This window comes from Phocoena sinus, chromosome 18 (assembly GCF_008692025.1).
Source record: "Phocoena sinus isolate mPhoSin1 chromosome 18, mPhoSin1.pri, whole genome shotgun sequence".
Lineage (NCBI taxonomy): Eukaryota > Metazoa > Chordata > Mammalia > Artiodactyla > Phocoenidae > Phocoena > Phocoena sinus.
This window is the reverse complement of record NC_045780.1, coordinates 68,921,660-68,948,233: the sequence shown is the minus strand read 5'-3', so window position 1 is coordinate 68,948,233 and position 26,574 is coordinate 68,921,660. Positions and strand designations below refer to the sequence as shown.

At 42.0% G+C, this 26,574-nt stretch overlaps 1 protein-coding gene across 3 annotated transcripts in view; it reads right to left on the bottom strand.

Moving 5' to 3' along the window:
• The window catches only part of CLYBL (citrate lyase beta like), a 251,284-nt gene that overhangs the window by 95,609 nt on the left and 129,101 nt on the right, over positions 1 to 26,574 (bottom strand). For all 3 annotated transcript variants that reach the window (XM_032611651.1, XM_032611653.1, XM_032611652.1), the window contains exon 2: positions 15,009 to 15,195. In XM_032611651.1, the coding sequence (XP_032467542.1) occupies positions 15,009 to 15,195 (187 nt within the window). The remainder of the gene's footprint in view (positions 1 to 15,008; positions 15,196 to 26,574) is intronic.

Here is a 26,574-nt window from a genome sequence, read left to right as displayed (position 1 = left end):
GAAAAACTTGAGTCTTTCAAAAGCTCATGTTTATCTGAGGCCAGCCTCTTGGCTCATCTTTCTCTTGGTTTTTGCTCTTCTGACGGTGTCTAGGAAGGTCTTTTTGGTCTTATTATCTGGAGCTAATCAATACTTTGCCCAAGAATATGCTGCTGCTTAGACTAGATCTGGCTGGGAATTCAGAGCACAAGTGTTAACTTTTGGAGGTTAATTTTTTTTTTGCGGTATGCGGGCCTCTCACTGTTGTGGCCTTTCCCGTTGTGGAGCACAGGCTCCGGAGGCGCAGGCTCAGTGGCCATGGCTCACGGGCCTAGCCGCTCCACAGCATGTGGGATCTTCCCGGACCGGGGCACGAACCCGTGTCCCCTGCATCGGCAGGCGGACTCTCAACCACTGAGCCACCAGGGAAGCCCTGGAGGTTAATTTTTGATCAGTGAATGGCTAGTGCAGTTGCATCAAATGGGAAAAAATTGCAAAAACATATCTGAAACAGACACCATACCTTTAGTAGAAGTCAGGCTATGCCTTGGGTTAATTCATGACTTGGCACTTGCCCCTGACTAATCCACAGTTTCATTTTCTTTTCCCTTTAAAACACCATCTTTCCTAACCTACAGAGCAAGTATTGAATGTGAATTAAACTATCACCACCCTGAGAAGCTCTGATGTACTTGAAAATATACGGCAAAAGTAGAACATTATTTCTTTAAAAAAAATTTTTATTGAAGTATATAGGTGATTTACAATGTTGTGTTAATTTCTGCTGCACAGCAAAGTGACTCGGTTATACATATATATATTCGTTTTCATATTCTTTTCCATTCTGGTTTATCACAGGATATTGAATATAGCTCCCTGTGCTATACAGTAGGACCTTGTTGTTTATCCATCCTATATATACCAGTTTGGATCTGCTAATCCCAAGCTCTCAATCCTTCTCTCCCTCCCCCTCGGCAACCACAAGTCTGCTCTCTATGTCTGAGTCTGTTTCTGTTTGGCAGATATATTCATTTCTGTTGTATTTTAGATTCTACATATAAGTGATATATAGTATTTGTCTCTCTTTCTGACTTACTTTGCTTAGTATGATAATCCCTAGGTCCATCCATGTTGCTGCAAATGGCATTATTTCACTCTTTTTTATGGCTGAGTAATATTCCATTGTATATATATACCACAATTCTTTATCCATTCATCTGTCAAAGGACATTCTGGTGTTTCCATGTCTTGGCTATTGTTAAGTAGTGCTGCTATGAACATAGTGGCGCATGTATCTTTTTGAATTAAGAGTTTTGTCTGGGTATATGCCCAGGAGTGGAGTTGCTGGATCATATGGCAATTCTATTTTTAGTTTTTTGAGGAACCTCTATACTCTTTTCCATATTGGCTGCACAAATTTACATTCCTACCAACAGTGTAAGAGGGTTTCCTTTTCTCCACACCCTCTCCAACATTTATTATTTGTAGACTTTTTAATGATGGACATTCTGACAGGTGTGAGGTGGTACCTCACTGTAGTTTTGATTTGCATTTCTCTAATAATTAGTGATGATGGGCACCTTTCCATATGCCCATTGGCCATCTGTATGCCTTCTTTGAAGAAATGTCTGTTTAGGTCTTCTGCCCACTTTTTGATCGGGTTGTTTGTTTTTTTTTTGTTATTGAGTTGTATGAGCTGCTTGTGTATTTCGGAAATTAAGCCCTTGTTGGTCGCATCACTTGCAAATATTTTCTCCAGGTCCATAGGTTGTCTTTCTGTTTTGTTTATAGTTTCTTTGGCTGTACAGAACCTTGTAAGTTTGATTACGTCCCATTTTAAAATTTATTTTTATTTATTTTTTTGCGGTACGCGGGTCTCTCACTGTTGTGGCCTCTCCCGTTGCAGAGCACAGGCTCCGGACGCGCAGGCTCAGCGGCCATGGCTCACGGGCCCAGCCATTCCGTGGCATGTGGGATCTTCCCGGACTGGGGCACGAACCCGCGTCCCCTGCATCGGCAGGCCGACTCTTAACCACCGTGCCACCAGGGAAGCCCCGTTTGTTTATTTTTGATTTTATTTCTATTGCCTTGGGATACTGACCTAAGAAAACATTGGTACAATTTACGTCAGAGAATGTTTTGCCTATATTCTCTTCTAAGAGTTTTATGGTGTCATGTCTTATATTTAAGTCTTTAAGCCATTTTGAGCTTATTTTTGTGTATGGTGTGAGGGTATGTTTTAACTTCATTGATTTACATGTGGTTGTCCAACTTTTCCAATACCACTTGCTGAAGAGACTATCTTTTCGCCATTGTATATGCTTATCTCCTTTGTTGAAGATTAATTATCCATAGATGTGTGGGGATATCATTTCCTAATTGTCTCTCTAAATCAGAATTTTAAATTCTGCCTTAAAATATACCCACTAGGGGCATTCACTTTATTATACAGCAGAAACTAACACAACACTGTAAAGCAATTATATTCCAATAAAGGTGTTTAAAATATATATATATATATATATATTTCCACTAAATTATTATTGAAAACATGGTGGTATTTAATACTTTGATATGAACTGTGGCCACTTAAATAAGAAAACTTGAAAAAAACACTATTCTTTGATATCAAGCATGTTGCACTGCAAGATTTCATGCTGCATCCCCTTTATTTTGGCGGTGGCTATGTGTACTTGGTTCTTTAGTCACAGAGATTTAGCACACTGAAACCTCTTGGGCTTATTTTGTGAAAATCACCTCTGGTCCCCTGTTTAAAAAGAACAGATTTTAATTGGTAACCAAAGTTGGAATAAGCAAGTTTACTGGTTTTCACTATAGTCTCCAAGCTATTTCTTAGTTTATTTCAGAGGAAATGGCTACAGTTTCCACTTTTATAAAGTTTCCGTTCATTTAAGCTGAGTTCCTTTCTTTCACCCTTAATTTTGAGCTGGACCTCAACCATCTGTTTCATTGCCTAGGCCTGGCCTTTCCATAGTCAGGTATATCATGTTATAGATTATACTCAGTCTTAATTAGATTCCTAGAAATTGCTGGAAAAGATATTACTGGCAACTTGAAGCCTGCATCTCTTTGTAAAGATATTTTGCTGAGCTTATTAAATGGAAATTGCTGGCAGTTATGACCCTAATAGAGATATTTGAATCCTTGCACTAAGAAGATGCCCGTATGAAGAATAAAACGAGGGGGAAAGAGGTGGGTTTTTTGTTGTTGTTTTTTTTTACCAATTACTCCACAAAAGGGAAAGACTATTTAAGGGTATGAAAAGATTAATAAAAGACTGAAAACATTTTACTGCTTTCATGAAAACTTGGATAGGTTTTTATAACAGAAGCTTTAAGGATCAAAAAGAATTTACAAAAAAAAAAAGAATTTACAGAGTTCCTAAGCACAGTTCAGCTCTCCATACTGTTCCCACAAGACTCATAGACACCCCAGTTCCTAGTGAAGGAATCTCCCAAGCTCTCAAGTCTTTTTTAATAAAAGCAAGGTCCTTGGGAGAGAAGGCTTCCCATCCTAATTTCACTCCCCTACTGAAGAGGAGTTAGCGCCCCACGCCCTGTATACATTTAATCATTCACTGCACATCAGTTAGCTTTCTGCCTGTTGGGAGAATACACCTCCTCGCTACTCTACTAATTTATTTCAACTAAAGTGACAGCACAGGAGTATTTAAAAGTTAACCAAGTGGGAACTTCCCTGGTGGTGCAGTGGTTAAGAATCCGCCTGCCAGTGCAAGGGACACGGGTTCGAGCCCTGCTCTGGGAAGATCCCACATGCCGTGGAACAACTAAGCCCATGCGCCACAACTACTGGGCCAGCATGCTGCAACTACTGAAGCCCGCGCTCCTAGAGCCCACATTGGGCAACAAGAGAAGCCCGTGCACCACAACTAGAGAAAGCCCACGCGCAGCAACGAAGATTCAACGCAGCCAATAAATTAATTAATTAAAAAAAAAAAGATATAAAAAATTTAACCAAGTGGATTTGTGTGTGTTTATGGTAAGTGTAAGTGGTGGTTTAGCATCTACATACTTGTGTGTGTGTGTGCGCACATATGTGCACAAAAGGAAGCCAAATGAGAGAGCACAAATTAGAGAGAATACGTAAGCTCAGGGTAGAAAAAAGGTTTACATCTGTGTGGCAATTAAAGGCATTACAGGGGCTTCCCTGGTGGCGCAGTGGTTGAGAATCTGCCTGCCGATGCAGGGGACATGGGTTCGAGCCCTGGTCTGGGAGGATCCCACATGCCGTGAAGCAACTGGGCCCGTGAGCCACAACTGCTGAGCCTGAGTGTCTGGAGCCTGTGCTCCGCAGCAAGAGAGACCGCGATAGTGAGAGGCCCGCGCACCATGATGAAGAGTGGCCCCCGCTCACCGCAACTAGAGAAAGCCCTCGCACAGAAATGAGGACCCAACACAGCCAAAAATAAATTAATTAATTAAAAAAAAAAAGAGAATTGGTGACCTCTGAAAAAAGAAACAAAACAAAACAAAAGGCATTACAGAGGAACTCAAGAGTTAACTGGTTTAAAAAAAAAAAGTTAACTGGTTTAAAATGATGAGTGTCAGGAAATCTATTTACATTAACTGAAGATTAATGATAAGCCAACAATCTTGACTGATATTCCGTGTTTCTTAAAGAGCAACTCACACTTGCAAATACAATGACTCCCAGGTTCTGTAGAGTCTGACAGGTAACTGTAGGAGTTCCTGGTATGAATTACTGTTTGTGAAGAGTACTTAGAAAGGGGCTTATTGTGGGGTACAAAGCCGTACTCCCCTCATCTCTGCGGTGTTGCTTCCAACTGTCTCTCCACAACCACAACCCTTTGGTCCTTACGTATGTCCTGGTATCCAGGATGGGTGGAGGGAGCTGGAGCAATCAAAGAACATGGCCCAGTGCGGGTGATCCTGTGGGGTTTCTGAAGCACCGACTGCTGCTTAGAAGGCAAATAGCTTCACCTTGCTTTTCATGATAGAGGGCAGCTTCAACAAGATGGCCTAGGTCCTGGCAGCCCTAGGTCCTCTGCATGCAGAGCAGGTTGTAGGGAAGGTAGCTGCTGCTCCAACCCCCCACTGACCAGGGGCTCCCCTCAACTGCTGAGGGCACCTCTCCTCAGACACCACAGCCCCAGCCCTGGGTCATCCTTCTCCCTCTGTATACCATAAATGAGAACAGCATTGTACATGGGGTTGCTCAGGACCCAGACCCCAGCCCAGTGCTTCTTTGCTCTGAGCTGTTGCAGGGGAATGCCTTCACAGTGTTGGCCACCTTCCTCCATCCTTTTCTTACTCCCTTTCTGTCAAGTACCCAGCACGGAAATACAAAGTAAAAACCTATTGCTTAGCTGCTTAAGAAAGATTATTTTCTCTTTGTCTTCCTGAGGAAAAAAATAAGTAAGATCTTTCTAAGATAGCTGTTTCTAGCCCCCTAGTGTTAAGAAACCTTTGAGGGAGCTTGAAAGAAAAAGTGGTATTTTGTTGTCTCTAGAGTCTTTTCTTTGTCTACCGTAGTTGAGGGAGAAGGTTAAAAAAATAGCAAAACTTGCAAACTCCATGACATTTAGAGCAAAAACCTATCTGTGCCAGCATATTACCCTGAGAGTCAGGAATCTAAAGTACGAATCAATACCAGTAAACCCTGGCATTCTAAGCAATCATCAGTGACTTGAGCTGATGCATCAGACTCTTGGCCAGGGGTACAGCTAAGACAATTGCTATTTAGGTATTTACGAAATATTCATACAACACTTGTTATGTGCCAGGCACTGCTCTAATCACTTTACAAATACCCATTTAATATAATTCTGTTGTGGTAGATATTATTGTTACCATTATTACCTTTATTTTACAGAAGATGAAACTGAGGCACAGAGAGGTGGGGTAATTTGTCCAAGGTCACGGGGTTAGGACAAGATGATGCCAGAATCCAGACACCAGAATCTGACAGTCTGGCTCCACAGTCTATGCTCTTGACCATCAAGTTATGTTCCTCTACTTGAAAGAGACATCCAAGGAACATGCTAAATATCCATTCTCCTAAATTTTCTAAGCTTTATTTCTTTTTAAATGACACCTCCTTTTTTTCTTTTTTTAAAGCAATTATTTCTACAGCACTTGCAAGTTTACAAAATGTTTTTCTATTTGAGCCTCACAGCTGACCTGGTGGTGGGTAGTGTAGGTTTCATTATCATCAATCTCATGGGACAGATAAAGAAACAGAGGCTCATGAGATTACAGGACTCAAGTTCCCTGGGTAGAGAGTGTTAAAATTGGGAAATTTAAATGAGCCATCTGTTGTCAAGCCCTCTACCCTTTCCACTGAACCGGGTTGCTGGTCTCAAGTCAAGTTGCCCGTGAGTGACATCCAGATTTTACTAGGTTAAGTTCCCTTAGAAAAGCCTTCCTCGAATCACAATTCAGAGTTCCTCCTTTGGCTTCCGGAAGAATCAATGTAAGACACTCATGATCTTAAATTCCGAATATACTCCTGCTCTTTACAAATCAAATTAGGAAAAAATCAGACTATGTATAAGTTGCTTCTGTCCTTTAGAGGGGAACCTTCTCTCAGGAACTATTAGAGGGTGTCCTCACCCAAACAGGGAAACATACCCAGATATAAAGAGTCACAGAATCCAGAAAACAGGATATCCAACCCAACAGAGAGGCAAAGGGAATTCCCAGGGTGGTGGGAAGGGAGAGTTCAGGATTCCAATTGTGCTGCAGGCCTGAAAGACAAGTAGTGCAGACTTGAGGGGATCAGAAGAGTCAAGGAGAGATTTCTCCAAGAAGATGAAACTAATAAAATATCAGATGCTTCTAAACATATTAAGAGGAGATTTAGACAATTAGTGAAGATGTGGGTGTTGAATTAGCGACAACTGAATAGAAAAATAAGCCAGGGGAAAAAACAGATAATTATGAACTCCAGGGAAAACAACAGGTTGGCAGAAAAGGAAAGGTGGGGACTTCCCTGGCGGTCCAGTGGTTAACACTCTGAGCTTCCAAAGCAGGGGGCGCAGGTTTGATCCCTGGTTGGGCAACTAAGATCCCACATGCCGCACTGCACGGCCAAAAAAAAAAAAAAAAAAAGTTTATTACTATGTGACTCAACTCTAATACTTTTTACACTGAATACCAATCTCATCAAAGTTACATATAATTGTATTGGGAAAAGCGAAGGATGGGAAAGGTTCACATGTAATGGGGACAGGGTGGTAGCAGGAGGGAAAGATAACTCCCATAGCAGGGAGTCAGTATCATGCCTGGAGTTGAGAAAATAATTCAAAAAGTGTATTATTTAGAGATATGGGAATAAATGCCATAAGAATAAGCTAGAAGAGATAAAAGGGATTATCTCTGGAGAAGGGAATGGAATAATGATTAGGGGCTGCTTTATTTCACAACGATTTGACTCTTTATATGTAAAAATAAATTTTACACTGATTTTTTTAAGTTTATAATTTAAAAATTTTAAAGGATGGGTACTTTACTTTTGGCAATATGGCAGACTACATTCTCTGAAGGGCCAACAGCTATAAAATGGATACATTTCAACAAAAGTACTTTTAAATGCATTGCTGGGCTCATAAGAACATAAGGACCAATGTAAAACAACAACAACAAAAAATGAACTCTGATTTATGAGGAGTCAGAAAAATAAGAAAGCTAGGAACCAAATACCTATATCAGACCTGTTATCAGGATACTAGCCTGAGATCACTGAAAAGCTGAGGAGAATAAACAAAGACTCCAGATTAATAATATCCCTGACTCCCAACAGAAGCAAATACAAACTCTCTTTAGAGGAAAATCTTCCTACTCTAGGCCCTTGGGATTCCCAAGAAATGATTCCAATCAATATGGGTTCATACCATGAGTATGAGTCACTGAACAACAAAAAGCAATTTAGATGCAAAAATACTGAAATTATCAGATTCAGAATGTACCAAACAGATATGAAAAAGAATCAAATGGAAGTTCTAGATATGAAAAATATAATCATTAAAACTGAAAACTCAGAGGATGGGTTAAATAAATTAGACAAAACTGATGGGACAATTAGAAAAGTGTTGATTAGATATGAAGAACTCACCCAGAATGTGGCAGAGAGAGACAAGGAGATAGAAAACATGAAAAGATAGTAAGAGACAAGGAGGATAAAACAAACACTTCCTAATATGTCTACTTGGCATCTCTGAAGGAAAGAACAGAAATGATGGACTAGAAGTGATATCTGAAGTGCTAATAGTAGAAGTTTTATAGAACTGATAAAAGACATGAGTACACAAATATACAAAAAAACCACTTACACCAAGCAAAAGGAAAGAAGGGGGAAAAGGAGGTAAGGAGACATACATCAATAACTACTCAATATTTTAGCAAAACTTCAGTACACGAAAGACAAAAGATCTTCAGCACAGCCAAAGAAGAAAAGACAAATAACCTAGTTTTTAAGTTTGACAATGGAGTTCTCAATAGCACTAACAGTAACCAGAAGGCAATGGAATAATATCTTCAAAGTTCTGAGAGCAAATATCTGTTGATCTAAATTTGTCTACCCAGGCAAACAATGAAGACATTTCAAATAAACAAAAACTATGAGAGTTTACTATCAACAAACCTTCGCTAGAGAGAAATTCTGAAGGGTGAACATCAGGAGAAAGAAAGATAACCCCAGAAAGAAGGTCTGAGATACAAGAAGGAATAATGATCAGAGAAAGTGGTAAAATATGTAGCTTAATCTAAATTAACAACTGTACATATAAAATAATGATATAGTAACAATGAAAAATTCATGCGATTAAAAAGAGATAACTGAAATGTTCGTTAAAAATAATATAAATTGGTGAGGAAGATGATTGAATTTAAAGCTTTCTAAAATTCTTGTTTTGTCCAGGAAGAAGACACAGGTTAATTTTAGGCTTTGTTAAGTATATTTGGTAAAATTTCAGGAGTAACCGATAAAAATTAGAAACATAGCCATAACTTCTAAACTAAGAGAGGAAAAAATGGACTAAGGAAATAAATCAAAAGAGTCAAATTATCTTTAAAAGGCAAGAAAAATTAGAAAAAGAGGGAATTCCCTGGCAGTCCAGTGGTTAGGACTCTGCACTTTCACTGCCATGGGCCTGGGTTCAATCCCTGGTCATGCAACTAAGATCACATAAGCTGCGTGGTGTGGCCCCCCCAAAAAAGAAGAGAAACATAGAACAGGTGAGAAAAACAGGTCAAATATAATGGCATATTTAAATCTAAATTTATTAGTAACTATATTAGAAGTGGCTTAATGTTCCAGTTAAAAGACACAGATTGTCTACATGAATATAAAACTTTTAAAACAATAGGAGACATACTTAAATCATAAAGATATGGAAAAGTTGAAACAAAAGGCTGAAAACAATATACTGGGCAAATACTGATCAAAAGAAAGCTGGTGGGGACTTCCCTGGTGGAGCAGTGATTAATAATCTGCCTGCCAATGCTGGGGACACGGGTTCGATCACTAGTACGGGAAGATCCCACATGCTGCGGAGCAACTAAGCCCATGTGCCACAACTACTAAGCCTGCGCTCTAGAGCCTGTGAGACACAATGACTGACCCCACGTGCCACAACTACTGAAGGCCACGTGTCTAGAGCCCGCGCTCTGCAACAAGAGAAGCCACCACAATGAGAAGGCCACACACCGCAACCAAGAGTAGCCCCCGCTCGCCGCAACTAGAGAAAGCCCACACGCAGCAACAAAGACCCAACGCAGCCAAAAAAAAAGAAAGAAACCTGGTGTGTTCTTATCAGATCACATAAACTTTACAGAAAAAAGCGGGCTTCCCTGGTGGCACAGTGGTAAAGAATCCGCCCGCCAATGCAGGGGACACGGGTTCGAGCCCTGGTCCAGGAAGATCCCACATGCCGTGGAGCAACTAAGCCCCTGAGCCATAACTACTGAGCCCACGTGTCACAACTACTGAAGCCCGCATGCCTAGAGTCCGTGCTCCACAACAAGAGAAGCCACTGCAATGAGAAGCCCACACACTGCAACGAGGAGTAGCCCTCACTCTCCGCAACTAGAGAAAGCCCGCGCGCAGCAACAAAGACCCAATGCAGCTAAAAATAAATAAATAAAATAAATTTATTTTAAAAAAATACTGAAATATAATCAAAACAAAGCAGTGTTGTTAAAAATAATTAAAAAATAAAGAGAAAAGCATTACAGGGGATGGAGAGGGTCAGTGCATAATAATAGATAATTCAATATACGAGGAGGATATAATAATTTTAAATTTGTATACACCTAATAACATAGGCTCAAACTATCAGCAGCAAAAATTTGACAGAACTACAAGGAGAAATTGGCAAATTCTCCATTGGAGGGTAACTTTCAACTAGCCTCTTAATTATTAATATATCAAGCAGATGAAAATCATTAAAGATTTAGATATTGGAACAATATAATTAACAGGCTTGGTCTAACAGAAAATACATAGAACTCTGCATCTAGTAAACAGACAATATACATTCTTATTAAGTATACATGAAACATTTACAAAAATGGCTCACGTAATAGGCCATAAAGCAGAACTCAATAAGTTTCCAAAAATCAGCATCATTCAGATCACATTCTCTAACCATCATGCAACCAAGCTTGAGGTCAGCAACAAAAGAATAAATTAAAAACCTCATATACACTTAGAGGGCTTCCCTGGTGGCGCAGTGGTTGAGAGTCCACCTGCCGATGCAGGGCACATGGGTTCGTGCCCCGGTCCGGAAGATCCCACCTGCCGCAGAGTGGCTGGGCCCGTGAGCCATGGCCGCTGAGCCTGCGCATCCGGAGCCTGTGCTCCGCAACGGGAGAGGCCACAACAGTGAGAGGCCCGCGTACAGCAAAAAAAAAAAAAAAAAAAAAAAAAAACACGTAGAACCAAATGATAATAAAAAGTATGCATTCTTATAGACCTATCCTGTTAGATTACAATTTATATTTTTTGCCTGTCTCTCCACTAGCCTTTGACTCCTCTGTTGGGGACCATGCAGCCATCTTCGTTCTCCTCCTGCTTGCCATGGTGCCTGGTTGAGTAGGTACTCAATATTTAGTTAAATATTGAGTATTTAAAATTTTACATATTTAAACTTAAATATTAAATAACTTTAAATACTCAACTAAAATAGCAGCTCTGGAACCCTGCCTCTATCTATTTTACTCCTACCTTCTTGGCCTCATCCCGTGTCATGGAGATTTCACCAGAAATCTGTGCATTACTTGGCTTATTTTCACTGTGTCCCAGCAAGCAGTGGCTTAGACAGCCCTGTATCTCCTCATGCATTTAACAATGAAAAGGAGATGATAGGAGGGTAATGGAGATGGTCTTTTCATCATCCATGTTTGGAAAGGTGAGCTGGTAGCGCCATCCTTGACATGAAGGAGCTGCTTAAACACAAATTGGATTAACAAAACAGGATTAGAGCCTGCTGGAAGGTGTTATATACTTATAAACTGCTCTGTGGAAGCTCCTCTTGTTTTCATTACAAGCCCATACTCCACAAAGTCAGTCAAATGAAATATGGAATTAGTCAATTACTAAAAAAGAAATGAAATATCTAAAATGAAGTGACTAAGTTTTAATAATGCCAAGAAAGTTGAATTAGGCAATAATAGTTCAGTTTAGCAAAACCATAACTAGATCATTTGAAATGACAGTTTTAACATGGTAAGAAATAAACTCACTGAAAATGGTCTCTATTCTATCTCCTCCATCAAGAGGAATAATATTCAAACAAAAATATGATTAAGAGGTGACTTCAAGAAAGGAAAAATAATATGAGCTATGTGAGAAGTTTCAGACTTATCTGGACATTTCAAATGAATTGAAGTCCCTAGGTTTAAACGCATTAAAATCCCAAGACACTGAAAGAATCTGCAAATGTGAACCCGGCACTCCTGTCCGTAATCTTTGAGAAACTACGGAGTATACAAAGGTGACAAAAGATAAAGAGAAGCCAAGGCACTAACTTTCTGAGAAAGGAGGAATAGGTGAGTTATGTATGGAATATGCCAGCAGGTAAACTTGAGGCTGATTCCTGGCAAAAATTCTAAGAGGTTCAAATCTGCCATTTAATGACCCTGGACCCTGGACAAAACTTTGCTATAAGGAGTAAATGAAATAGTTAAAGCATTTATTATAGCACCTCTTACACAGAAAACTCTCGGTAGATGGTAGCTATTACCATTTTCGTCTCTCCAGCACTTCAAAGCAAAGGTGGTAACAACTAGGTAGAAAAATAATGTCTGTATACTTAACAAAGCCTAACTAGGGTTCTTCAAGATCAAGTCTCATCTAACTAACCTCATTTTTCTGGCAAGGTGGAGTATGTGGAGAGAGAAGGTATTGCTAGGCCATGTAAATCAGGAAGGTGTCTTCATTTTGAAATGGCATTAAATAAAATCTCTTATACTATTCTTATGAAAAGACTGGATTTTAGGAGAGTTAGGTGACTGAATAACCATATTTACAGAACTGCTTCATGAACTTGACCTCTCCATGCTTGTTTCCTTATCTGTAGAAGGAGTACTACTTACTTGGTTGTTATACAAATTAAAGCCCTTAGAACAGTGCCTGGCATTTAGTCACCATTATATAAATGTTTGTTAAATGAACTCGAACAGAAGTTTCTAGTGGCATGCTTGCACAGCACTTGGCTCCAACCTCTTCAACATTTCTATCAGAAACTTGTTAAATTTTTCTATTGTGCTGGTCAAATTCTCAGATGGTATAAATGTTGGATGATGAAATCAAAATCCAAAAAGACATCGACAGGCTAGGGCTATGAAATGAAATATATGAGAAAAAATTAGGGAAAAAAGTGTTTTATAAGTACTAGCCTGGCTTGCCAGAACTCTCTGTGGACAAGAAAGGGAAATTTGGTTGACTCCAAGTTCAGCATATGTAAAACAGTGTGTCTGGCAATTAACGCAGTGGTTAAGAATCCGTCTTGCAATGCAGGGGACGCCGGTTCGACCCCTGGTCGGGGAACAAAGATCCCACATGCCGTGGGGCAACTAAGCCCACGCGCCACAACTATTGAGCTCGTGTGCCGCAAACTACAGAGCTCGCGCACCACAACTAGAGAGGAGCCCACGCATTGCAATGAAAGATCCCGTGTACCACAACTACAACCTGACGCAGCCAGATAAATAAATAAATAAAAATAAATAAATAAATTAATTTAAAAAAAGAGAGAGAACTGCAGTGCTCTGACTGTCTGGACATAGATGCCAAGATGGTGGGCACAACTTGCCCATCATAAACTTTTCTCTCCCCTGCCCCTCCTTAGGTTCCTCCTCAGTAGTGGCTCCGGGTATAAGGATGGGCTTCAGAACACAGGTAAACAGGAAATATGAGGTAGGAATGAACCATATTTCAAACTCATCTGGGTAGCAGGAAACATCCTCAGGTGGGAATAGGAAGATAGCCTCAAGGTTTGTGAAGAAATATAGTTAGAAGTTTATCAGGGCACCTAATGGCTCACTGTGCTACAAGCTAAAGTAAACTCCCCTCTAATCATGATTACCACAGGACTTATCTAATCTATTTCCTATAGGAAATCAAGCTACTCCCAGGCATTTTATCAAGCTTATTCCTTGTAATAATCCCTATCCCTGACAAAAGAAGATTTTGTCATCCCACAGTACAGATAAAAAATTGAGGCAAAGAAGTAAAGTGAATTGCCCTGGGTCACACAGAACTAGAATTACAACTTAGTATCTAATCTTAGAGTGCACTACATGAGTTTTGGAAGGGAGCATATTGGAATCATATTATGTCCTTCAAGAAAAGCCCTATTTACCTTAATCTCTGCGAGAAAGAAGATTAATTGCATTTTCCTTGGTGCATGCCAAAGATATTGAGCAGACGCTTTAAATTCCACATGTTTATTCTAATCCTTTCCCAAACACTTGTAAAGCCTTGCTTTGACCATTAGAAAGATGCTGTAAATTAACTTAAAAAAATAAGCCAAATATTTGTTTGCTAGAATCTCTAAGGAAAGCAATTAATCAAGAATAGGACAACCACGCTATTTCAGGTCACCTAGGAAAAGAAACTATCCAAATAGATATAAATCCAGATGGCCAGCTCCTTCTGTGCCACCAGCCCCACAATCCATTCCCAGGCCAACCTCATTGTCTAGGGACTGGATAGATGAAGGTTGAGGGAAAGCATGTGTTTAATTTTAAAAGTTCCATGCAAACATCAGTTATTGTTAAAATAATTTATGTATTTCACCCAATTATTGAACAAATCTTTGTTCATTATAAAAACCTAGAAAAACAAGTTAGGCAAATCAAAATGAAACAAAAAGCACCCACTATGCTACCAGCCAGTAAGAACCTTTTGTACCTATTTACAAATTGGGTATTTTCTGCAACTCATTTCTCTGATCAGGCCATGAGAAAATCAGCCAAAAGCTGTAACCTTAAGGTTCTGCGTGTAGTTTCTCTTTAATTAAGGAGGGAAAATGGTGACTCATCCATTGACATCTATCTTTTCTTTTATTGGCACTTGTCCCAGAAGAGATAAGGCCACTACACAATATACCTGGCAGTAAAAAAAAGAGATAAATTCCTAATTCCATCTTACTGGTCTGAAAAATTTACACCACAATTCTAGGATTGAGTCATTTACCCAAACCAGCAAATATCACAGCCAAAATGGATTGAGTGTCTCTCTCTCTCTCTTTTTTGTTAAGTGTGTATCTCTTTATCTATACACACACATAGTCACATATACTGAAGGCCATGATTTTAAATATATCTTGGCTGGATTCTTCCTGTCTCTCAGAGAAAAGAAACATACACATTCAGAACCCACACAAGGGCTGGTCAAGAATACATCGATAATCAGAAAAAGGTGAGTACAGTAGACTCTTTCCAAATAGTGAGCAGTGCTACCAGGAGAGCACCAAATTTCAATTCATTTCTTTTTTCCATCATAAGGAAAAATCATGCCATTACCTTTTTGTTCACAGCCACACCATCCTCACAGTCGAGTACTGCACAATCCACATTCAGAGAGGGAATCTTCTTAATTTTCTTTTCATCATTTCCAGGAACATAGAGCACGGCCCTTCGCGGAATGTATTTGTGATTGGGTGAGGAACTGTACCCAAGCCTGGACACATCAGCTGCCAGAGATGCTTTCCTGCAGAAGACATAATTAGAATTAGTCAAGAATAGAATTCATCTACACATTTTTGAAAAATCTTATTTTAATACAAAATTAAAATAGAAAACATGGATAATTTTTTTTAACTTATGGCAGAACATAATCACACATAACAACTAGGAAAACAATAATAACAGAAATAATCAAGCAACAGAATGTCATTTTGGCTGAGGTTTAAAAAATATATAATACTGTTCACTGACACAATCTTCTGAGAAAAGAAGGAAGGTGTAGCTATTTCTTCTTGGAAAAACACTTCCAGCATTAGTATGCTGTCCAGATAGCATCCATGGAGAAAAAAGTAAAGAAATTTACATCTAAAAGGTCCTAAAGAACAATACTATCTACAATTATATGAAAGTAAAAAGTAGAAAATGAACAATCTATGTAAACAAAGTCTATGGCTCTCTCCCTGACAATAAATCTTTTTAAGTAGACAAATAAGTGATTCAAGTTCAATTTTAACAACAGACAAGGATGGCTGGCTACTTCTTAAGTCAGCAAAGACCATTATTAGCTCTGTAACTATGGGCAACTTGATTGCTGGAAACTTCAGATTCTTCATCTGTAAAAATAATACTCATGTTGCAGGTTGCTGAGAAAATTAAGTTAAAGGAAATAATGCACATGAAGCGATCAGCCGGAGCCTGGGGGTTATCAGCTTGATGTGGTAGGTGGGTGCAGCGGGAATGGCAGCCACTGCAGCTGTTCTTAATGGAGAAACTCTAGCTGTCAGTAGCCCTGCCTGCTCGTAAACTCTGCTCTCTCCCCGCTTCTCCTATTATACTAAGTTTAGCCTCCTGTGGAAATAAGAGGAGTTGGCCAGAAGCTCCCTTGGCTCACCGCAGCTCTCTCCTCTAACCTGGTCCATAGTTTGGTCCCGTGAAAACCATGTTTTAGCCCATAACACATGGCAAAGGAAGATGAAATCAGCTTTCACAATCAACACCAGTTACATAATTTGAATCACCTGTGCAAAATAAAAGTGCAGAGCCCTTGTTCAAAATTTACTGGGAATTTCAAGATGGCAACAGAAAAACATCACACAAAGCACCAGACCCTTCTAAGCATAGGGCCATCCGTGACTGTGCAGGTCACACATCCATGAAACCAGCCCTGCCCATAACAGATGGAGCTATACGTCATGAAAATCCCAGTTAAAGAAAGGTGAAAGCCCCAGCAAACCTGATAACACCCTACTGTTTTACTCCCCCAGGGTAAACAGCATCATCCTTTCAAAACTATGCCAGCTGTATTCTTTTTTTTTTTTTTTTTTTTTTTTTTTTTTTTTTTTTTTTTGTAGTATGCGGGCCTCTCATTGCTGTGGCCTCTCCCGTTGCAGAGCACAGCCTCTGGACGTGCAGGCTCAGCGGCCATGGCTCACGGGCCCAGCCGTGCCGCGGCATGTGGGATCTTCCCGGACCGGGGCACGAACCCGTGTCCCCTGCATCGGCAGGCGGACTCTCAACCACTGCGCCACCAGGGAAGCCCCCCAGCTGTATTCTTAATGAAAGCTCTTGACATTTAGTAGTTATCCTACGTTAATGCCATCAAATATTCTACACAGTTGTTAACATTTTGCCATGATTAGTGTGTCTTGTGACAATGTATCTCAAGAAAAAATCAGCGTCTTTTTGGTGGCCTATCAATTTTGTTAAGGGCCCCCTCATTCTTTCTTGAAGCTAACCTTAATTAAATCTAAAACGTGAGTCGAAGTCTTATTTTTCCATAACATAAGCATTGTGCTATGTGAGATATGGTGACATATAGATGGGTTTTAAAAGTGTACATATATTACAAGAAATTTATCTAATATTGATATTAAATATAGTATGGACAGATAATTGAAGAATTCCCAAAGTATCTGTCATCATTTTGTACTGATTAAAAATATCTGATTTATCTTAAAAAAGAGAAAATATAATGATGTAATAGCAACAACCACATTTTACTTATTCGTACTGGAAACCAGAATTTGCAACATATGCATTTCCTTTAAAATCGTAAAAATGCAATTAAAAGAGATGAAATTTTTATTTACCAAGAAATGCTTAAGGCAAAATCACTCCTCATGAGGATTTGTTGTAACCGCACATGTAAAAGCCAAAGAGACCTTCATTTCATGAAAACTGAGATTTCCTCCATGCGAAATAGCTTCTGACTGCCAATTTGGATCCAGCCACTGTGATCTCCAAGCCACACCACCTGAATCTCAAAGCCTGAGCCACTCAGACATGGCTGACAGGTCATACCACTGTCACATGCTAAGCACTAGAGCAAATCATTCCTAGGATGTTTATATATGATGTGTAATTTTCTAAAACAGATGATCATTTAAAAAATCTTCTGCCACTCGTAAAGATGTTTCTGGCTTCCCAGATAAAGTCTCCTATAATCATTGAAACATTATTTTCCTCTTATAATCCCCTGCTCAAAAATTGTCAACAGCTCCCCATTATCTACAGGATAGGTAGATATCTACCTACATTGAATGTAGGTAATGTAGTCTCAGCTGAGAGCCCTTTTCGCAATTTATATCCCACTATTCCCATGTTGCAACTATCTACCCTCAGAAAATTAGATTATGACTGTCCACATATGCTGTATTGTTTCCATTGTACCTTTGCTTCTGCTCGAAAAGTATTTCCCCTAGGTTTATTTGAAACTTACAGATCTTTCTAGCTTCAAGGTTTATTTGAAACTTACAGATCTTTCTAGCTTAGTTCAATGTCCACCTAACTGCGGAGTCTTTTTTGACCATTCATCTTTAGACTCTCTCATCTTTAAAAACAGCATTTATCACTGGTAACCAAACCAGAACCAGCAAAGGACTGGCTCTGCCATCATGGCTAAAGTTAATCAAGGGGCACATGCATTCTGGAAAGCCAATGGATGCTACAAATCAAGACACTTAAGTTTCCTGCTTTTTGACCCAGTAATTTCAAGTAATTTGACCCCATTCCTTTTGGGAATTGCTATAGATTAAATGTGTCCTCCCCAAAATTCATATGTTGAAACATAATCCCCAATATGATGGTATTTGGAGGTGGGGCATCTGGGAGGTGACTAAGTCACGAGGGCAGAACCTAGGAGAATAATGCCCTTATAAAAGAGACACCAGAGGGCTTCCCTGGTGGAGCAGTGGTTGGGAGTCCTCCTGCCAATGCAGGGGACGCGGGTTCGTGCCCCAGTCCGGGAAGATCCCACATGCTGCGGAGTGGCTGGGCCCGTGAGCCATGGCTGCTGAGCCTGCGCTCCGCAACGGGAGAGGCCGCAACAGTGAGAGGCCCGCGTACCGCAAAAAGAATAAAAAAAAGAGACACCAGAGAGCTCCCTAGCCCCTTCTGCCATGGGAGGACTCAGTGAAAAGGCTGACATTTATGAACTAGGAAGTACATTATTATCAGACACTGAATCTTCCAGAGCATTGATCTTGGACTCCCCAGCCTCCAGAACTGTGAGAAATAAATTTCTGTTGTTTATAAGCCACCCAGTCTATGCTATTCTGTTACAGCAGCAGCCCAAATGGATTAAGACAGGAATCTATCTTAAGAAAATGAACAGGAATAAAACTACATATATATAATATTAAGAACTGAAAACAACCTTTAGGTCCAACAGTAGGATAAATTACAGTACCTACATTCAATGGAATATTATGCCATCATTAAAAATTGTGTTTATAAAAATATTTAATGTGAAGTGAAGATTGTTATTTTTAAACAGAGGATATAACATTACATATGCAATAACATCTCAACTTTATAAAAAATACAAAGAAAAATATCTGGAAGGAAATACATCAAAATGTGATTAGGGATGCCTCTGAATTTTAGAATTTGGGATTAAGACTTTTCTGCTTCCAGGGACTTCCCTGGTGCAGCAGTGGTTAAGAATCTGCCTGCCAACGCAGGGGACACAGGCTCGAGCCCTGGTCTGGGAAGATCCCACATGCTGCGGAGCAACTAAGCCCACGTGTCACAACTACTGAGACTGCGCTCTAGAGCCCACAAGCCACAAGTACTGAAGCCCATGTGCCTAGAGCCTGTGCTCTGCAACAAGAGAAGCTACCGCATTGAGAAGCCCGTGCACAGCAACAAAGACCCAACGCAGCCAAAAATAAATAAACAAATAAAAGATTTTTCTGCTTCTGCACAATTTTTTCCTATTTTGCACATTTACCAGAAGAAGCATCACTCTTTTTAAAAAAAATCCTTTTATAATAGGCTTAAAACAAACCAATATAATCACTTGAAAGGTCTCAAGTGGCAGCATAATATGATGGAGAGAATAAGAACCACCTATATGAAATTGCTGATATCTAACCATTTTGGCCTACAAAAATGCTAATTTTATGTGGTTCACGCCAATATTGTGACTGGCAGTCAGAAGATGGGGTGAGAAGCAAGCAACAAATGTCAACTTCCTCTTAGGTGAGAAGCAACATAATAGCTGTCGCATACAGGGGAGAGCTCACCACAGGCAGTAAAGCAGTATGTACGTCCATAGCTACTATGATCATCTGACACCTGTCACCCACATGTGATGCTGGTCCGTGTAGACCAGCATCAGGAATTTTGTTGGACACAAGTGCCCTCAACTAGATAACAAACTAGCCGAGGGAGGGGAAGTCTTACGTCTCCCCCACGTTGCTTACCACAGGGTCTTGCAGACAAGAGCACAGAATTCCTGTTACCTCGTTACCCAACCAATGCCAGCTATCCAGAAGTGGGTATGTAAGACTGATCTGCAACCACACTGTCCTTATTCTTCTTGGGCAAGAGTCAAGTTTTAGTGGTGATTACAGGTAGGAGGTCATTTTTATTCCCTCTCTCCTTTGCCATCCTGGAAGCTTTAACCCAACCCATGGCCTGTTGCTTCTCCTTTGTTTATCTCCTCCTTCCTGTAAATACAGATGACGTCCTAGTTTGGGGCCTCGTTCACCTTTACCGAGATGACTGTGGAAGCCTCTTATTTATCCTCACTGCCTCCACTTTGTTCTCTTGTTCATACATTCAGTGAGTACTTAGGAAGCATGCACTGGGTGACCTGCGCAGGGTCTCCACGAGCACACCTGGCAGGTCCCTTTGTGTAAATTAGAAAAAGGTGTCCCCTCGAGCCTGCCAGCAGGTGGAAGGGCAAAGAGGTGCCCGGCAACTTTGATGCGTAGAGGAGAGCTGAAGCTCAGCCCCACGCGTGGCTTCTGTAGGCACCCTGATCAGGGCACACCCCGTACAACCAACCGCATGAAATTGCCCTGACCGGCACTGTGCTGAGCACTGCAGGGAGGCGGCCCAAAAGATACAGGTCAAGTCCAGAAGGTCCAGGGAGGAACACCCAGAGGATGGCCTGCAAGCAGCTCAGGAAGGCTAAAGGTCTGTACAGAATGAAGCTTCAGGGAGAAAGATCAAAGGCAGCAAGACTGTTTGGAATAATAAGGAGGAGAAAGGTGTAGAGGGGGTTTGGGCTTCAGGTCCTGTTGCAGACTCTGAGGTCCCAGAGGGGGCTGTCACTGGGCAGATGGCAGGAGCCCGTCGTGGCTTCCCCAAACCTCCCTCCTCCCGTACTGCTGGCGTGTCCTCTCCTTCCCCCATCTCCGGCTGTTTCAAAATCTGTTCCCTACTTGAGTTGTGTTCAGCACTGACTACTGCGTATGAATACAATTGCAGCAGGTGCAAGATCTAACTTATTTTATTTTATCTTACATATTTGGAGTTAGGGCCTCTTGATAGTCAACATGTAAATATATTCAAACAATATGCAAAACAGGGGCGTAAGATGAGTTGAAAAAAATCTGGTAGCCTTATGGTGAGTTCTCTCTACAGAGGGACCTTTTTTTAGATAAGACATCCCTTGGCAAGTCCAGGGGTTCTTCTGGCTGGAGGGGGGTCCCTACTGGCCTTGTTTGGGTCTTCTCCCTTTCCTCCTCCACCTGATACCACTTATTAACCATTTATACCACAAGAGGCAGAGCTAGTCCCTAATACTGCTGGGGTTCTCCACCTGGGATTCAATATCACCACCACCTGGGGAGCTTTTAAAACTTGTCAATTCTGGACCCCACCCAGTGCAATCAAACTAAATTCACTGGTAATAGGGCCCAGGCTCAGTATATAAATTTTTTTTTTTTTTTTTTTTAGCTCTCTAGGTTCTTGCCACTTAAGTGAGGTGTTGCTATAGACCAAGCTACACTGGTCTCTTATCTGTTCTCATATGAGACTCTCCCATGTCTCATGGGAGCAACTACCATCACCATGTGGGAAGTTGTTAGAAATGCAGAGTCTAAGGCCCCCACCCCAGTCCCACTGAATCAGAAGCTGCATATTAACAAATCTCCAGGGGATGCTTATCTCATGAAAGTTTGAGAATGCTGTTCTAGGCTGACTCAAACTCCAGGGCATAGTGGAATCACCTGGGGAGCTTTCAAATACGCTGACGCTAAAGCTCAGTCACAGAAATTCTGAAGTCATTGGCCTGGGGCAAGGCTGAGGCTCTGGAATTTAAAAGCCCCATAGGTGATTCAGATGTATAGCCAAGTTGAAGGACCACTGTACTAGATGATCCTAATGTGCAGCCATTGCCCTAATGCAGGAAATTTTGCTCCAACGAAAACTTCTCTTCAGTGAGTCATGTGTTACTATTATATACAAGTAGATGCTACGAAAGTAATAATAACGTCGTAACTAAAAATGTAGCAAACTTGGGGAAAAAATCCATGTTTAAGGAAAAGTCTTTCTGATAAAAAAATGACAAACTGCTAACAATATTTGAAATAGCAGCAATAATTAAGCTAATGTCCATTTGAGCATCTGCTATTTGATATGTGACTTCTCATCCAAGCTAGTGGTTTCTTTACTTAGCTGATAGCTAGCACAGAGGTCTCTACTTTGGCTGCACATTACAATCACCTGGAGAACTTAGAAAAAGAAAAACACCACAGGCCACACTCCAGCCCAATTAAATCAGAGCCTTGTGGTGAGTCGCAGGCAACAGTTTCTTTAAAGCTTCAAGGGAGACTCCAAGGTGCAGCCAAGGATGAGAACCTCTGCACCATGGTTTCGAAGTACCACCAAAGTGTCTTACTGGTCCTAGAAAGGATCTGGGATTGCTGGACTTTAAAAGTTGCCAGCACGTAATCCTACCATATTTAATAGGCAGGGGAGCTGGGTACCAATTATGCAACTCCCACTAATGAAGTGACTGGGAATGATAACTTTGAGAGGAATGGCAGTTTTCCTTGCTTGGAAACCATGATGCTGTACATGCCCACCCACTGAATCAGCAGCCATCATGGCAGGGTTTGGAAGTGGGGGGCGGGGGAGAGGGTGATCACCAAGAAGTCCTTGCTGAGCCTGTAGTTCAAACTAGATTCTTAGATCAAGTCCATAGTGAATAGAAGAAGTCTGCTAATTTCCAACTGCTTGAGGGTCCAAACCTCAAGCTCCCAGGAGGCAGAGTGAGCAAGGATAGGGCATGTGAAATAAAGGAAGTCCCTGCCAGTAGCAGGGACTAAGCTCTTCAGATGCTGAGAGAAGCTTGTGGGGGGAAAGCATGAGTGATGAAACTGGGGAATATTCTGCCTGGCTCCCACTCTTTAGGAACTTTCTATTTGTCTTCTGCAGTGAGGGATATATTGGGTTAGCCAAAAAGTTAGTTCAGGTTTTTCGTAAGATGTTACGGAGAAACCCAAACAAACTTTTTGGCCAACCCAATAGCTCCAGGGCTAGAAAATGCTCTACCCTTACCCAACTTAGTTTCTCATGACCAGTGAGCCCTGAGGTAACAAAACAGTTGCATCAGAGGAGTTTTGCTGAAGCCAGTACTGGTGCCTCAGGTTCGGGTATTACACTGCTGAATCTTACCCATTTATGTATTTTCCAAAAAGTCACATTTCCCCTTAGGTGGAGCCAGTGTAACTTAAATTTACAGCTTTCACAAAAACCACATGATCATCTCAGTAGATGTAGAAAAAAGCATTTGACAAAATCTTTTATGATTAAAACAGTCAACAAACTAGATTTGAAGGGGAACCCCCAAATCCTGAGAAAGGCCTAAATTGAAGGCAGTACAAACAGAATCCCAGTTTAACAAATATCAATCCATCTAGCCTCTCGTTGGCTGAGAACTCTCCAGTGCTCCAGTAAAGTGTCCAACCTCATGCTATTTTGCTTTTGAAGTTCTAATGAATTCATATTCCAGGAAAAGCCCTGTATATCAGACACTTTTACAAATGCTGACCCAACTCACGGTTGGCCTACTTAACAAATCTGTTTTTGTTTAGGTGAAATGTGTTTATATAGCAATTGGAGTTTTAAAAATAGCAATTGGGTTTTTTTTTTTTTTTTTTTTGCGGTATGCGGGCCTCTCACTGTTGTAGTCTCTCCCGTTGCGGAGCACAGGCTCCGGACGCGCAGGCTCAGCGGCCATGGCTCACAGGCCCAGCCGCTCCGCGGCATGTGGGATCTTCCCGGACTGGGGCACGAACCCGTGTCCCCTGCATCGGCAGGCGGACTCTCAACCACTGCGCCACCAGGGAAGCCCAGCAATTGCGTTTTGTTTTTTGTTTTTTTTTTTTTTTTAGCAATTGGGTTTTAATGTTAACTCATATTTAGTTCTTGTTAGAAAATCTGACAGGCTTTTCAAAATACATTGGTGAGGGACTTCCATGGTGGCACAGTGGTTAAGAATCCACCTGCCGATGCAGGGGACACGGGTTCGATCCCTGGTCCGGGAAGACCCCACATGCCGTGAAGCAACTAAGCCCGTGCACCACAACAACTGAGCCTGAGCTCTAGAGCCCGCGAGCCACAACTACTGAGCCCACGTGCCACAACTATTGAAGCCCACGCGCCTAGAGCCCGTGCTCCGCAACAAGAGAAGCCACCGCAGTGAGAAGCCTGCGCACCGCAACGAAGAGTAGCCCCCACTCGCCGCAACTAGAGAAAGCCCGTGCGCAGCAACAAAGATCCAATGCAGCCAAAAATAAATAAAATTTAAAAAATATATACATTGGTAAGTTGGGGAAGGGAGGGTTTTATGTCAGCACACACAGGTCAGGAACCAGGGTGTGTTGGCTAGATGCTGCTTTCAACCCCAGATCTGATTCTAGTTTTCACTAGGTAACAAGTGATCACTAGGGGGTCAGATCCTTGGGAAAAGCACAAAGATAAACGAAGTCCCTGCAATTCTCAGGCGGTGACCACTCAGCCCTTGTCAGGTGGCTGAGGCACTGAGGGGCCAGAGTCCGTGCAGAGATGGGTAGAACGTGACCACATGGAGTGGGGAGCACAGGGGGCTTGGGGTATGGATCGGCCACTGAAGACCAAGTGCTTCCCATGTCCTGGAACCACCATGTGGGGTCACACTGCCGCCTCCCTAGGAAGCAAGGGCTACAGGAACTTGGCATTAGGGTAACTTCTGTCATATTCAGTGAGAGAGGACCTAGCCCTGTTCTCAGGGGGGCTGAAGTGGATTCTCCTCCGGGTCTCCCTCTCCTCCCATCTTAAGTAAGAGGTACCGTTTCCCAGGGCCTCACAGCACCAGGCACTGAGGACCTGCACCACCTCTGGTGAGGCAGCCAACAGGCACCAGCAGGGTCTGGAGTTAGACCTGCTCTCCTAAGCCTGAGGTCAGGTTCGCAGGGGCAAGGGCTGGGCACCTGCATGGCCAATGCAGCATGCTCCAGCTCCCTCCCAGGCCCCTGTGGATCCCCCCGTGGGAGGATGCCTGGGTTTGCTTATCAGGATCCTGCTGCCTGGCCTGGCTCTTGTGGTGGTCAGCATCACACTGGCTGCTACAGCACCTGGGAGCACTCCCACTGCTTAAAAACTTCTGCTCCTCAGCCATAAACCCCAAGTAGCCAACATACAAGTCTGAGTTTGCCACACACCCCCGGTGATTCAATGCTGGCCATGCCCTGTGGGGGCAGATGCTCAGCTGGGCTGGTTCCCCTGCCCTCAAGCTACCTGCCCAGATTCTACTCCTCTCCTCTGGCCCAGGCAGCTGAGGCTCCAGAGGGCCCCAGTGCAGGGTTCCACCCAAGTTACAACCAATGCAGATAGAGAAGAAGCTTGCCAGAGCCCAGGCAAACATCCAAATCTAGGGCTTGGGAAGGCAGGTGGGACTGAGGGTGGAGTGTCTCTTCACAAGCAGCAGAGCTCTCTGAAGCCAAGGCCAGGTGGTATATGCTGTACAAAGTCCAGGGACCCTAACTGAGGACCCCACATCTTAGCCTTGATGCTGATACTTGGCTCTGAGATGCTCTTGCCTCACCCATGGATGACCCTCAGCCAGCACCATATACTGGAGGGCTCAAATGGAAACAGGGAAGGCCAAGGAACTTCCAAGTTGTTCCACTTGTCACATTCACGCTATCACTCCATAAACAAAAATGTACTGGGCCTAATACTTTTTTTGAATTATCTAAATGGCAGTCCAGACTTAATCAAGTGCAGAAAAGAACTTGATTCAGGGGCTTCCCTGGTGGCACAGTGGTTGAGAGTCCGCCTGCCAATGCGGGGGACGCGGGTTTGTGCCCCGGTCCGGGAAGATCTCACATGCCGCGGAGCAGCTGGGCCCGTGAGCCAGGGCCGCTGAGCCTGCGCGTCCGGAGCCTGTGCTTTGCAACGGGAGAGGCCACAACAGTGAGAGGCCCGCGTACCGCAAAAAAAAAAAAAAGAATTTGATTCAGGACTTTTCATAATGTCACTCTTAAATTCAAAACTGAGTTGAAAAGCAATTGTTAACTACAATAATGATTTAGGCAGCACAATTAATTCTAAATCATTTTAGTACATAATACCATGATGATTAATTTTACGTGCCAACTTGACCAGGCCACAAGGTGCCCAGATATTTGGTAAAACATTATTCTAGGTGTGTCTGTGAAGATATATCTGGATGAGATTAACATATGAATCAGCAGACTGAGTAAAGGAGATTGCCTTCCCTAATGTGGGTGGGCCTCATCCAATCAGTGGAAGATACCAAGTAGGCCAATACTCCCCTGAGTAAAAAAGGAACTCCTCCTGCCTGATAGCCTTCCAGATTTTCCTGCCTTGAGACTTGAACTGAAACATTGGTTCTTCCTGGTTCTCGAGTTTGCCAGCCTTTGGACTGGAACTTACACCAATGGCTCTCCTGGGTCCCCAGCTTCCTGAGTGCAGCTCTTGGGACTTGTCGGCCTCCATAATCACGTGGGTCTTATTGTCCTTATACTACATCTCTTATATATAGCTCACACACATGCACACACACACACACACACATGCAGACATACCCTATTGGTTCTGTTTCTCTGGAGAACCCTGATGAAGACAGTGCCTATACATTACTTACTAGATAGTTAACACATAT